This window comes from Gavia stellata, chromosome Z, assembly GCF_030936135.1.
Source record: "Gavia stellata isolate bGavSte3 chromosome Z, bGavSte3.hap2, whole genome shotgun sequence".
Classification (NCBI taxonomy): Eukaryota; Metazoa; Chordata; class Aves; order Gaviiformes; family Gaviidae; genus Gavia; species Gavia stellata.
The window spans coordinates 65,589,186-65,604,027 of NC_082637.1; the positions used below are offsets into that span (position 1 = coordinate 65,589,186).

At 38.6% G+C, this 14,842-nt stretch overlaps 1 protein-coding gene across 1 annotated transcript in view; it reads right to left on the reverse strand.

Moving 5' to 3' along the window:
• Positions 1-14,842, reverse strand: part of EPB41L4A (erythrocyte membrane protein band 4.1 like 4A) — a 132,102-nt gene that overhangs the window by 39,724 nt on the left and 77,536 nt on the right. Inside the window, exons 8-11 of the mRNA XM_059833838.1 lie at positions 14,012-14,100; positions 13,557-13,620; positions 3,523-3,614; positions 2,492-2,569 (exon numbers count right to left, since the gene is read on the reverse strand). Of these exons, the coding sequence (XP_059689821.1) occupies positions 2,492-2,569; positions 3,523-3,614; positions 13,557-13,620; positions 14,012-14,100 (323 nt within the window). The remainder of the gene's footprint in view (positions 1-2,491; positions 2,570-3,522; positions 3,615-13,556; positions 13,621-14,011; positions 14,101-14,842) is intronic.

Genomic DNA, 14,842 nt, shown 5'->3' on the forward strand with positions numbered 1-14,842 from the left:
AGGGACCAAAGGCAAAGAGGGAAGACAGTCAAAGCTGGTGGACAAGCAAAGAGAAGATTCTCGAAGCACATGACAATGCTGCGACTGCTGCTCTGAATTCCAAGACGAGAGTTAACACGTCAAACACCAATTGATTACCACTATTTATCATTAACACTGTATAATCAATATGGTGCAACTAGATGTCACAACCCACGATTACTAGATCATCCACTGAGGTCACAGGGAGTCCTCAAGAATCCCTGCAGCAAAAGAGGGAACAATTCATACTAGAAGGGAAACATATACTTTAATATGTTTTAGACAAAACTAACATTATAAACATAGCTGTCAGTAACGACCATCATCCCAACATGGCAATCCATACCACAGATCACCCTTGAAAACTTCTTAAAAATGGAAGATGAACTTAAATGCACCACCAGCAGGAATAACTCAAACGTAGTTAACTGCTTCATGGTGTTTTTTTAAAATTGATTGGAAGGTCCTGGTAAGTACAAAGCTTTCTCCTCCCCAGCACCAGTGTCCTGCTCCAATTTGCCAAAATGGTCCAACATAGGAAACTCTCATCCGCAGTACTCTGGCAGGAATCCACTGAACTCCTGTCTAATTTCACAGATAGGGTTACATGGGTCAGGATCCAACTAGAAATCCCTAAGGAAGTACAATCATTCCCCTATTATCTACAGTAAGAAGAAGCTGGATCATGCCAGATAATGCGATAACCCAAATAATCTGTATTATTGTGAAACACGTTGAAGAAGATGGGGCAGAAACACACCGGTGATCCTGGCTGGAGACAGTCAAGATTCAGTCACATGAGCTCAGGCTCAGCACTGGCATAGTCATCTCTCCATCAGTTACATCTTCCTTACAAGCAAGATCTTACATCCAAGGGTAACAGACAGTTGACTATGAATTCTGACTGACTGATGACAAGCGTAATAGAGCTACTATTACACACTGCTATTAGTACTTACCACAGATACTAACTCCAATCCAGGAGCTGCTAGAGAAATTGGGGGTTATGGTTTTCTTGGTTTTAGAAAAGTCTTCCCAAGAGGCAGTGACAAAGAACTGCCCAACTAATGATTTTCAGCCTTATCCATTATGATCCATGTATTTCTTGAGTGATGGTGGAAATACAGACAGGAAGGAGACACAGATAGAAAAGCCAAAATAAACCTAAACAAACCTGGTATATTTGCAGGCCATGGAAAAAAAAACCCAGTAGGATTTGCCATTATAGTAAATAGGGCCTTTTCACCCAGCAGCTTCAAAATAACTACAAAAGATGGAAAACTATTTTTGTCCACGCTTGGCCAACAGGGAAAACAAAAATGAAAATGGAGAAAGAAAGGGGCCTGGCTTTCAGATGTGGTTTCGATTTGCTGGTTTCCACCCTCCCTTTCAGGTTCACTGAATAGGCAACTCTAAAGCAATTCTAAAAATCAGACCATAAATTGGTCTGATCAAACCATAGATCAGGCTCAAAATTGCTCAGCCAATGTGACCGAATTGGATCTAAAACAGCGGTCACCAATTGCCAAATCAAGTGCCTTACTCACTAGACAAAGACCCTGTCATTTCGACAGACTTAAAAACATAAAGTCTCAATAAAACTCAGTAAAAACTATTGGGTTTTTGACATCTTACAATTTTAACTACATCCTATATTCTGCTAGTCCTTTGTAGTACAGCAGCTAGAGGATCTTAAACCCACTCCCTCTGCCACATCTTCCTCTGTATCACAGTATTATCTGCCCTTTCTGTCACACTGTCTGCTTGGTTAACTCAGGCTAAAATTGAGACTAAGTGCTCCCTATACACCCTTAGTCTGAGGTTTACTGCATCTTTCAAGGCTTGCAGCCTTGAATGCTTATCCCATTTTGACAGCTATTCCAGTTAGAAAAGTATCCCCATCTCCCTTCAGATCCGCCCTCATTTTTATTATCAAATCAACAGCACTGCACCACCAGTACTGCTACAGGATTAGACATAACCATGCAGATCGAGAGCCCCTGCCATAGCTCAACTGCAGCTGTAAAGAAGGGCATCACGGTTACAGACTTTATACGCTTCTTTGCACCAACCCTTTGCTAATTCCCAGAAAAAAGGCGGCAGCCAACGTGCCTCCTCGTTTTGGTATTCCCCAGTTGTCAGGAAAAGCCCTTTAGGACATGAACACCATTTCAGGACTTATAAGGAAATTTTGACTTAAAGCATTGCCAATGCTGCTCTCACTTTCACTATGGGCTACAGCAAGCCCTAGCCAACTCTGGGGATCTGGAAAATGAGAAGTAACTCACATTTGCCCCAAAACTGCCAGACTCCCAAGGGGAGTCTGTTAAAAAGGCCCCGATTCAGGCTTTTTCAGCAAAACTGCTCTGAGTCATCGTCTGGGTGGGGTTTTTCTTTCATTGGAAGAAAAGAGGAGAAAAGAAGGTATGAAGAGGAATTAATTGAAGTTTAAACAATGAAATAAATTCACCTGTACCGATGTTTATAACCTATGGATCCAAACTTGCTGAATTTTCTTGACAGAGAGTTTGATTCATTCTCTGGCACTCTACGTAATTTGAAAAATAAAACAACAGCGTAAGTTACATAGATAGGTCTCAATTACAGTCCCCTTCCCAAGAAAAGAGAAATACAAACTTCAGGTTCCAAAAAAATAATTTTCTGCTAGTTCCTCTTCATCCCTACCTCCAGGCAGACTCCAGTGGGTTGACAGCCCCATAAAACCACATGTTTATGCCCTCCCCTTTTGTCTACATTCCTCTTTATTTCAGGGTCTACTGTAAATTGCTGGCAACAGCAGCCTTTTGCTTAATATATCACAGGAGCAGGCAAAAACATCATGCCACAGTAATGAGACTGCAGGAGGGATTCTGAGCTTACTCATTTACAGCCCCACAAAAGCCAGCCCGAAGCATCCCATCGACCAGTTCCTAGCTAGACACCTTTACACATTCCTGTTAGTGTTTTTGCAACAGTAAAAGAAAGTGTTTTGAGATGTGTAATGTTGGAAACATTTTACACACTTCAATAAATAAGCAAAACATTATGGAAATTCAATGAGTCATTTCTATCAAAAAAACAAAATTTCTGTGCACTGTAGGAAATAGTAATGTCTGAAATCCAAAGGCTTTACTCAAGACAATGCTGCTACAGAAGATTTGATGGTTAAATATGTAAAAACATACACAGCAGCTTAAATCCTGCCATATACGTTTGTGGATACTTCTGTTAAAGCCTACTTTATGCAACCTGAGATACTATTTCAGGAAGAGTTCTAAGACAAAAGAAACAACCAAACTACCCAATTTTAAAATTACTGTTTCCATCATTGTAAGAAAAGGGAAGGCATCAGCTTTTAAGAGCATTCTATAACCAAGAGCAAAAATGTGTTTCCAGGAAGCAAGTCTGTGTTACACCACTCTGTAAGTATAACAAAGTTCTTACTCAATATAGTCTCCCTCCTTTTGGTAACAAAACCACAACAACTTCTGCATCACTCACCTGAAAAAGGTATGATGTTCTACACAGCATTTCCAGAGATGTTTGCATGTGATCTTGTTACGTGCTTCAAAAAAAAAGGAGGTTTCATTGCACTGAAAACAAAACAAAGCAATACTGCTATGAGGGTTCTGCCAGTGAAGTGAATCTTCATTTACTGAACAGAAGAACCAACCATCTCATATCAATGCACATAAGAAAAGGCACCAGTATGAAGAAAAGCAGATTCTATAATTCTGCAGAACTCTTCATTTAAAAGAGGTTTTCTTTTTGGTTTCTCATTGCCTGAAAATAATTATTTAAAGAATCAATTACTTAGATACAGAAAAACAGAAGAGAAAGGAGATTACTGAAACACTTCTGGTCCTTCATTCTTGTTTGTAGATATCAGCTTTTTTCCTAATTAAAAAGCACAAAGTTTTTTTCAAATAGTATGTTTCTGTTGTTTTCTGAAACTGCACCTCAGCTGTCAAGAAAAAAAAAATATTCCAAGGCTCTGTTTTACAGTATACAAAAAGGCAAAAATAAGTGAAAGAAAGAAACTCAAAATTTGTGATAAACTAATATGAAACAACAACCCAGAGAGAAAAAGCACTAAGGATACGTGTAGAGAAGAATGAAGGTAAAACTGGAAATAAAAAAGATGAGAGGAAGGAAAGATAAAAAAATAAATAAAATTACCTAACTTCAGAATAATTCAAAATACTAGGAAAAAGGTCAAAGGTAAAAGCCACAAAATCCATCTTAAAACCTCTTAAGGAAGACAACAAAAAAGAATATTCAAAGCTTAAAATCTAATGACTGGAAATTGGCAGTCAATACAGCAGACGTGAGAAAAAGGCAAGGAGAGATGAAAGAGAAGTCAGACATATACAAAGTATAAAATACTTCCAGCAGATAAGAAGAAGCAACCGACACATCACATTGCTTGTTTCCAACAAGCTAAACATTCAAAGATGTTCACATAAAACACACTTCCATGTATCTATCACTCAGCAAACTTAAGTGCTCAGTTTTGTATCTGAGATTTGCACAAAGAATGAGTAGCATGTTACGATACCGTCTGTAACAAAACTGAGTCCTAAAACCATTTCCCCAATATGTGAATTACAAAGGGAGTATGATTCATACCACTTTAGGCAGCTGATTTTGTGTTAGTTATACTTCTGCAGTGCCATGCATATGTAGGCAAGAGCTCTGGCAAGTTTCTCCCACTCTTCATTTAATGACTTATGGTGACCTGCAAGCACCTTGCAAATTGTGAACTAATTCAGAATGTTCTCTAGAATTCAAAATTTCATCTCTAACAAAAGCCAATTGTATCTCTATTAACGGTTGTCAGGCAGCCTCACAAAAATCACAAATTACCTGCTCAAGCAGCCTTTCCTCCACCTTGAAACAAGTAACAGTAAAAATGACAAAACTTTGCACCTGTGGTTAGAATAATTGAGATTTCATTCCCTGAACAAAAAAAAAAAAAAAAATTGGAGACATACACATGAGCTTATTTTCTCCCATGGATTATTTTAGCTAGTTTAATGGCTGGCTGGAAGAGCATATCCAAGGAATGAAAATCATCTTTAGTCTTCTCTCAAAAGCACATTTTCCTCTCTAGGGCATCACACCAAGAAAGAGGAGTACAGTAAGACATACAACCACCGAGAATACTGAAAACCGGGATTTATCTTAGATTGCTATGCATAGCATAAAATGATTATATAGTAGATTAAACCCATAAATATATTCCTACAGTTCCTTCAAATACAATTTCAGGCTTGATAGGGATCTTCATCTCTCTGCAGGACTCACAAGGTTTTTAACTTGGAGCAAAAATAAATTTAATTCATAAAAAGTAAAACCAGAAACTTAAAAACTGAAGCTCTTTTAAAACAGAAACAGAATCTAAGTAACTGGAGAAAAAAGAAAAAAAAAAGCTTTCTGGAGAATCTTGAAGATTGTCAAGGAGAAAAACCTATTTCCACCAGAATTTAAGAGTAACCATATTGTTCTTGTTCCTCTGGCAACCAGAAACAAGGGTCTACCCACTGAAAGATCATACTGCATTTTTACAAAGTTTTAAGGAAGACATGTCATGGGGTACTTTTCATTTGCTTATTTTACATGTAACAGAAACGTAGCTTCAGATTTTATAATTTAATTTACATTACAGTTTCTAGATCAGACTGTCATCTGATGTGATCTCATACAAACCCACACAACTATAGTCACCAGTGCACTTTTAAAGAATAATGTCAGATCAGGCCTGTGGTATTGCAAACTTTATGCAATACGATGAGTCAGTTTAACTTCTGTTAGGAAAGAACTAAATGACTCACTTTTAATATGCAGGATCTTGATCCTCCTTTGTCCACTCATAAATTTTACTTTTAGGCAAAGAATCCTCCACTGCACTTAAATTTATTTAATTACATAACCTCAGAGGAGAGAGTTTGTGGGTTGGGGGAAGGGAGGGGCAGAAAGAAACCAGGGGTGTTCTGTTTTTTTTTTAAGGTGACTTTTTAAAATAAGGTATTTCTGCCATATCTTATTATTAGCCCAGCTTGAATACCACTGGACTTCAGGGAAAGAGTCCCATCAAGGAAAATGTTCTACTTGGCCATTTTTCCTTCATTTTTAACTTAAAGTTTTAGAATTTTCCCATATACAGAAGAAACGGCACATAACACATGAAAATCAGTAAGTGACTGAAGAAAGATGGACAGTATTGCCGTATGATTGAAAGATCTGACCACCAAACATTACTGATTCCATCACTTGAAGGCATTATTTTCATAAATGGTGGCAGAAAGCTCATCTCAGCTGGTAAGAAAAAAATTTTGATGATTAACTATGTGCTGAAACATCTATACTTAGTATGCAGCAATCAAAGGCACTCAGGAAAAAACAGCACAGCCCTACAGATCAAATTTATCAACAAGGTATGGTATTCAGATCTGGAAAATGAAACAACTGTTTAAAAAACAGGGGATGGACCACCAAGCTTTCTGATAACACACTGAGGTTTATTTATTTGAATTTGAAGGAAAAGCACATGTCTGAAAACAATCGCCTCAGAACGGATGCTTGTAATAAGTCAAATAGCACAGTTAAATTTTACTGAAGAGAAAGGAAGCCTAAAATGTTCCTCTCCAAGGTCTTTCACCAACACAGACAATTCATAGTTCTTTTACCATATTTCACCTTTTATATGAAGGATTCAGTAACTTACTGCAGCTAAGTCCAATATGACATTGCACACAGCATATTTAGGTTTAGGACTTCCTCCACTTACTTTTTAAGACTTTTAAAGGCTTGCAAGAGAACTGTGATTACCCTCACAGTTTATAAATGCATATATTAAAATTAAGCAGTACTGAAGGCAGTAATATCTTCCACGTTTAATCTTTCTCCCCTAAGGGAGTAAATTGATTTGTATAGGTAAAGCGAGGACAACCTTACCTGTTAACACCACAAACTTTTTTTTCCAGTAAAAGGCAACATTTTTAGCATCTTGAACAATTGTAATTTCTTACAAATAGTGAGAGTTAGCTGGGGTTTTTTCTTATTATTCTCATCTATCTGAACCAAAAGAAACAAAGTCCTGTTGTACTTTTACTAATGATTTATAGGAAATGACAATTCCAAACTCATTCGGTGTTGTTTGGTACCTCACAAGCTACTCCCTGCTACTCATCCTGTTGCTTTTGGAGTGCCCAGTGTACTAAAGGTGAGGCATTGTGAACCGTGATGGCTCACTGTTTCCAGAGCAGTCCTGGTCGTCTGCACACCCTGAAGATCTCCTCTCTCCTTTCAACCAGCTTTGGTGTTTGTCTATTCTTTCAGGAAGCCACCTGTGCTCACCAAACAAGCAGAAACCCACTTATTTTTGTACAGTATTTTTTTATCACATTTGTGACTTGCACCAGCAAGGGAGGGGGCAGGACCACATCGCCAGAGGCTGCAAAAGGAGAGGCATACCCGCTGCAGCAGTATCTCGTTGTTGAGCTCTTTGACTACCTTCTCCTAATCCTGAAAAAGGCAAGGCACTAAAGAACTGTGAGGACAAACATGAAATACTCCTCTCCTTTTAAATGCTTTAAAAGCTTGTCCTGTAGTCTCCAAAACACGCCAAAACTCATACTGCCATAGCCTCACTACCATTTTTACCCACAGGAGGAGAGATAGACTAGCACAGGGGTTGCAGATAGCTTGACTATAGTATTGGCTTATAAATAGACGGGCACCTAAACATGTAGCCACAGCCCTTATCTGTTTTATGCTGCCTCTCAAGTCAGCCAGAAGACTGATCTGGCAGAGCCGCTGAAATCTCCACTAAACAGCTGGTGATCAGCACAGCGCTCCACCACAACCCCCCCAACACTTAACTGAAAGACTGAAAGCGTGTTACTAATGCCTTCGAAGGAGACAAGTCAGAGGGGTCATTGCTCTACTTAACCGCAAAATGCCTCTGGAACTGCTAGAGCTGACATACTAGTCCAGGAGTGCCCACACTGCCCTTTGCAAACAGCTCCCAGCTTGCTTTGCCACGCCAGCATGATTACACAACTTTCAAGCTCAGAGCTGCTTTGTGCCCAGCTAGCCTTTTGTGCCTCGGCAGGGCAAGCTCAAGTCCACCTGAAGAAAAGACACATGCTTAAAACAACAGTTCTTCCCTCCGGGGGCCAGAAGATCCCTTGTTTGTGAAGTTCATGGATTACTCCAATGGTAAGTGGGCCACTGTCAGTAGACTTACACCCATTTCGTGGAGCACTGCACCCATCTACAGATCAAAAACACTTGGAAAACCTATGATTCAGAGCAGGCTTTAGCAGCTATAACTTACGACAAGACATATATTAGTTCCCACCAATCCAGGCTCAGAAAATGAAGAAGAAAAACTCAAACACAAAACCACAGTAGGAACCCTGCCAGGTCACACACCACTCTTCCTAGTCAAACTGAATATTAATATAGCATAAGGAGGGATCTTGCCCCATTACAGAGCACACTGCAGGTACATGTAATATACATGCATGTACATGGAACAGAAATATTAACACTAGCTCTGAAGCTACTGTTTCCCAACATTATTCTTCGCCACATTAGGCTCATACCTGGATACTATCAATCATTAACTCCAATAGGAAATACTCTGTCTTTACATATTTACATAATGCATACCAATCATAGCTTATGTAACAGACAACATATTCTTACTGGTTACACAAGGTCAATCTTTAAGAACATTATACAAGTCAGGAATTAAAATTAATAATGCTGTGCCAGTTTGCATAAAGCATGTCAAGATTGAAACAAACATCTCAGCCTCATATTATACCAATTAAAAAAAAGACTAAAGAAGCACTTACAAAAAAAAGCTGACAGTAACACCTTAGATGAATTTAAGTTTATGCAGGAATTTTAATCCTAGGTCTCCTTCAAAAATGTTCATTACCGAAGATTTTGCTATCAAGCCTTGAGCCAATCTTACAATCCTTCTACGATGGCTCAGAAAGTGGTTAAGAAAAGGCAAGAAAACCTCCAACCAACCAGAACACACCAAAACCATTCTATATGATGTACTAACACTGCTGTGCTTGCTCACCTCCACCCTCCACTACCACTCTGGCTTAAGTGGGTGCAAATGCAAATGATACAAAAGTAATTTGTAATTCTTAAACCATAATAAAGATCAAAATGCAATTCTTGTCTGGAACTGAAATCTAAGCAAACTTGGACTTTAGAATGGGAGGTACATCTCTTCAAACCCTGTTCAATCTTCCCAAGAAATTGCTAGAGGAATAAATCAAGTTCCTGCCTAGGACTTGTAACTCAAGATGGAATATAGTGTGTGACAGGGCAAGAAAGGGTACAGCTGAACCACCTTATTAATGTAATCCCTTTTCAGACTTCTGACACTTACAAAAGACAGATTAAAAAAAATAAAGCATATTTCCCAGGTTTTGTGAGAGAATTTAAAAGAACACAAAAATCTTATATTCAGACAACTTTCAGCCACCAGAATGGGGAGCATTACGTGCTTTGGAATTGCCCTAAACTTCCTCTAGCATGCATCAGTGGTTGCTACTGCGCCTGGAAACAGTCTTTACCAACTTCACCTTGTGAATTCAGCTGAGCTGGGCCTCTTCATCTGACTAAGCAAGACTGCAGAGGAAGGCATGTCTTGAAAACGTGTAAATCATTTTCAATTGCACAGTTTGGGGGTTTGTTCTGACTTGAAAGAACCCAGATTTCAAAATCCCTCAGAACAAAAATTTCAGACTTCGAAAAGACCCATCTCTTACAACAGAAAATAATTAAAGGAAGTGCTTTGCACATGCAACACTTTCTGGTTTGGTGAAAGAGAAACATGAAAAGTAACAAGTACAGAAGCTTTGCATAAACTCTGTGAAGGAGTGAAATCATTCACTTGCATGTTCAGACACAGTGCAACCAAAGTAAAAGGTGCTGTTACAGAAAACAGTATGGGGTTGTGGGGAAGAGCACAGAAGTACTTGGTACCTACAGGCAAAAAAGCTCCACATCTCTCACTCCTGCATATTATTACGTTTATGTTCCCAGCCTACAAAATCTATCAAAGCACGTTTTTTCTCTATTTTGTTTCATGTCCTTAGTTGAGAAAGAAATCTAGGAAGCAAGCCGTGTTCCTCACACGGGGAAAGCAGAGGAGGTGTGCTGTGCACCCCCTCGATCACCCACTTCCACGTAGTGCATCCATTGCGCTTAGGCTCTGTTTTGCTGCATCGGGGCAGGGTTGGCCTTTGGCAGCCACCTGTATGGATGGATCATTTCCAGCAAGGTTGCTCAACAGACATCTATGCTACCAGGAATTGTGCATAGGCATCAGATGCATCTCTCAGTTTTCTTAAAGGGAACTGCACGAAAATACACTTTTCTCACCTTCAAAAATTCTTTGCAATTGTTTGTCATGTTCAGGGAATCCTTCCGTGCAGTCCTAGCAGGGGGAGGGTTCCTAGTTTCATGCTGATACTTAGTGGTTTCATGGAAAGCCTAACATGTTTCTAGCTCAGAATTCACAGCACGAGTCTACTCGGGGGACAACGAAATACTGATTCAATGATTATCACCAGTGAAAAACTCAGCTGCTCCAGGTCATTAGTCTCACATGTCAGGGTAAGTCATGGATGGCCAAATATTAAGGGCAGCATATTGTTTATGAAGGAGCAATAGTAATACCTTTAGGGAGAAAACATATAATACAAGCAAATTAGTGAAAGACAAAACTAAAATACCGATGGTCGTGCTTGCACACAATAGCAACATGTATGCAGGAAAAATATTCAAAAGTTAAATATATAGGAAATGTTCTCATGGAAGAGATATGAAGAAGTACAAGAGATTACACTACAAAACAGGAAAGGTGAAGCACCTTTATTGTAAGACAGTAAGCATAAATACCTTCTGCTCAGTAAACCATCAAGTTTGTGAAGAGTAAAACAATGTAAATAACAAACTCATCAGCCATAAACATGGCTGACACAGGCACCCCACAGTGTATTTTTTAGGTAGCCAAAGGACATGGACCTGTACGTTTAGACTGCCATGTCTGCCACCTCTGAAGGAGATCAGGATGCCCACTTCCACCCCTTTAGTGGGAAGCACACATTCAGATTCTTTTGGTAGGTCTGAAAAGATCTCAAACAAATTTATTGAAAGGGAGAACAAAGAAGTTGCTACAAGTAACCTCAGGCAGGGGAAGAGCAACACTTCATCGGTACTAAAAGCACCAACAGCTTCCTCTTGATGAGCAGGGGTACCCGTGAAAGGTGCCCATCAGTGTGAATAAAGGTAGCTAGTGTGTGGAATCATGAACCAAAATCCAGCCTACACAGAGTTTTCACTACAATATGGAAAATGTGATTCATAAAAAGCAGTCAATATACTCAGAAATAACCTGCTCTTCTTACTACATTACGATAACTCCTTTGCTATATACTCTTCCTGAACCTTTTCTGGCATTCTCTCCAATTAGCTGGAAACATGTAACACAGTCCAGACTTGGTATACCACATCTGAAACAAGGAAAGTATTAATTCCCTGGGCTGTAAAGTGACATCCCAGGAGGCAGGATGAAGTAAAAAAGGCACATTTACTCTATCATATACTGCAAACTCATGTCCCACATGGAAGGACAAAGTGATAGCATTTATTCCAAAAAACAGAGGAATAAAAGAAACCTGTGAATTAAGTTTTCAAGGAATACTGGAACATACAGTCGTATAAATACACTGATGAGCTTTTCCTCCTCTGGGTGCAGAACAGCATAAATTATTATGATGGCTTTAATCCAGAGACTAAGGTTACTGTTTAATTATTCCAATAAATAATTTTGTTCAAAGTAACACCAGCAGAATGTTTAAAAAAAAGGGACAGGAAGATTTTTCTGGGCCATTTTGGCTTTTCCTGATCTATGAAGCACTGCAGAAACACTTTAAATTAGTATTAGTGGCAAAGGAAATTTTAATGATGGTACACACCCTTGTACTTGCTGTTCTCTTGAACAATTGCCTAGAAGTACCTGTTGAGACTTGAAATTTCCAAGTTCTGTCAAAGTGTTTACCTTATGATCACAAGTGTTCACCAGCCATCAACATTCACAGTCTGAACTTAAGCACATTGTCGAAAGCTTCCAGATTTTCTGCTCAGAATGTTAAACTGTTGCAATTCCACATGGTTCAGACAAAAAACTATACATATGTGGCATCAAACAGAAACTACAGCATCACTTCAACGCAATTCACTCTAAGTCAAACTCGGACTTGTTTATACATGAACAGGCATTCACCCTTCTCATGAAACATTGAGAAAAGTTTTCCCAACCTTCAAACAACTCTCCGATTTCAACAAACACACCATCAGAAATAAAATTCCCATAGATCACCACACCAAATAGAAACAAACCACTTGGGAGTAACAAAAGCAAAAGTTGCCAATACATCTGTAGAGGCACAAGAAATGCTGTCCATGACAGAACCAAGACAACCAGTCAGGGGCACAGTTACATTTCTCAGAAAGTACTGAACGTACCAAACGGCCTCATGGAAAAATCATGGATGAGACTAACAACCACTACATAGATAAATGAAGATACATAGATAATCAGTAAAGGGGAATACTGCCAGCAGGTTAATATTTCTTCAAAACTATAAACTTTCAGTCCTGATATTCCAAAGAGACCTACAAAGCATTTTTAAAAAATAACTCAGCAAACTAAACTTGTAACTCAACCAGATACCAAAAATCACAGACTGACTGCAACTATTTGACTTATTACACTTCATAATTTTCCCTACATCCTCAACACTCTCCTCCTCCCCACCTGCCCCACATGTTTCATAGGTGATAAATATCTTCCTCTTTTTTCCACTGACTCTATCTTAAAACCTCGTCTCTTGCTATCAACGTGCTATCCTTGCTCCTCTGGAACCAACACTGCTTTCTCTCAAATGGTCTAACAGCACAATGAAGTTAGCCTCTGACAAAAGCTACATTGTGTTGCTGCTTCTGTTTCCAAGCTACAAAATTACTTGTCCCTCACAGCTTTGTGAGTTTTCCTCCATCCACATTTTGGTTAATATTAGCTTTCCCTGGAGATTTAGCCTAGTTTAAAAGCATTATGTAACACCGTAAACAAGGCATTGCAGAAGTAGTCTACTCTAATTTACAGAGCAAGATATAAAATGATAAAGGTTTGTTGTAAAATTCCTACTTCAGCACTGTTCTGCTGAAGTTCTCTCCCCTTGCCTGCAAAACATGGACAGAAAATCGTTCTTCCCCCTCTTTAATAAAACTGCAAGCACCATCAGGAACACACTACACTTGAGGATAAGGTAATTTTCTTGCAGTAACTATCAATAAAATTAATTTCACTTTGATGGTTTCTTGCAGTAAGTTTCAATAAAATAAATTAGACTTTGATGGACACACAGAATTTCTCAGTTCATTAGACCTGCGATTACTTTTTTTTTTTCTTTCAGGCTTAAATAAAAACTTACATCTTTTCCCAGGACTCTAAGTTCAAACTGTGTTTCCTTGAAGTGAACTTTTGTAATTCTAGGCCTGTAATATTGGAAAAAAAAAGACAGAACTTCATGAGACTTTAAATTCATGCATAATAAAAACATAAAGTTGTATATATTTACATACAAAGACAAAAAGGAATTCACAGGTAGATTATTTTTCTTCCAGGTACACACCAGATATCAACAGCAAATTAGCAGTATTTAGACATTTCAGCGTGACTGTGGTAAAGGTGAACTATTTTTTTCAATACTTGGATTATCAAAGAATTACTAAAAACCTGTATAATCCAGACAAAGATTAGGAATTCCAACCACACTTTTTTTTTTTAATACAATTAAACTTTCATGTAGAGATCACAAATCATACATTTCCAGACAACAATACTGTTACTGGTTTAGCACAGACTGCACATTTAAATTATACATACCAGAAATATTTTCCTACTTGTTTTTTATTCTTGTAGACAACAACTCCTATGGGTGTTAATCCTAAAAAATATTCAGATTTGTTTTCACCCTAGAAAGTAAAAATATATGTCATTCATACAGTTGCAAGTTGTATCACTGTAGCAGTGAGGTCTAGTGAGGAAGTCAGCCTAATGACTGACTTGAAAATACTGTTTCACTCTTTGTGCAAATGGGAAAATAGTACTTGATCTACTGATGAAAACTCCTGTATGTAAGCTTGTAGGCATAGAGGCAAAGAGGCAAGAAAGAATGGCAGTGAGGGAAAGAATGGGAGATTCTACATGCCATGGTGAAAAAGAAAAATAACTTTTTTTTTTTTAAGGAATTACTTTTGGCTATTTGGCAAATGGCCAAAACTCAGAAACTAAACTCTTTATTCAGCTACGAATGCAACAGACATCCAAACTTTCAGCTGAAGCTAAACAGTTATTTTCTGACCTGTTCTACTATAATATAACCTCACAGCTGCCTTCTCCCTCCTAAAATAGTATCACCTGCATACTACTACCAAGTGAATTAGTTCCTTTGAGAGATTCAGACCATTTTTTTGTTCAGAATGGGTAGCGACATGCAAGGAACAGCCGCATGCATCATCTCCTCCAAAAGGAAACCGTTCCTGAGGTCAGTATCCAAATCGCAAACAGCGTCAGGAGAGAACAGGGTGAAAACCCTAGCATCGAGTGGCAGAAGGCCCCCGCCTCCCCGATTTACGATCAATAACCAAAATCAGATGCACCCGACACTTGAAACAATGCAAACCTTAGTGCATGAGGTTAAAACAAAGTCAGCTG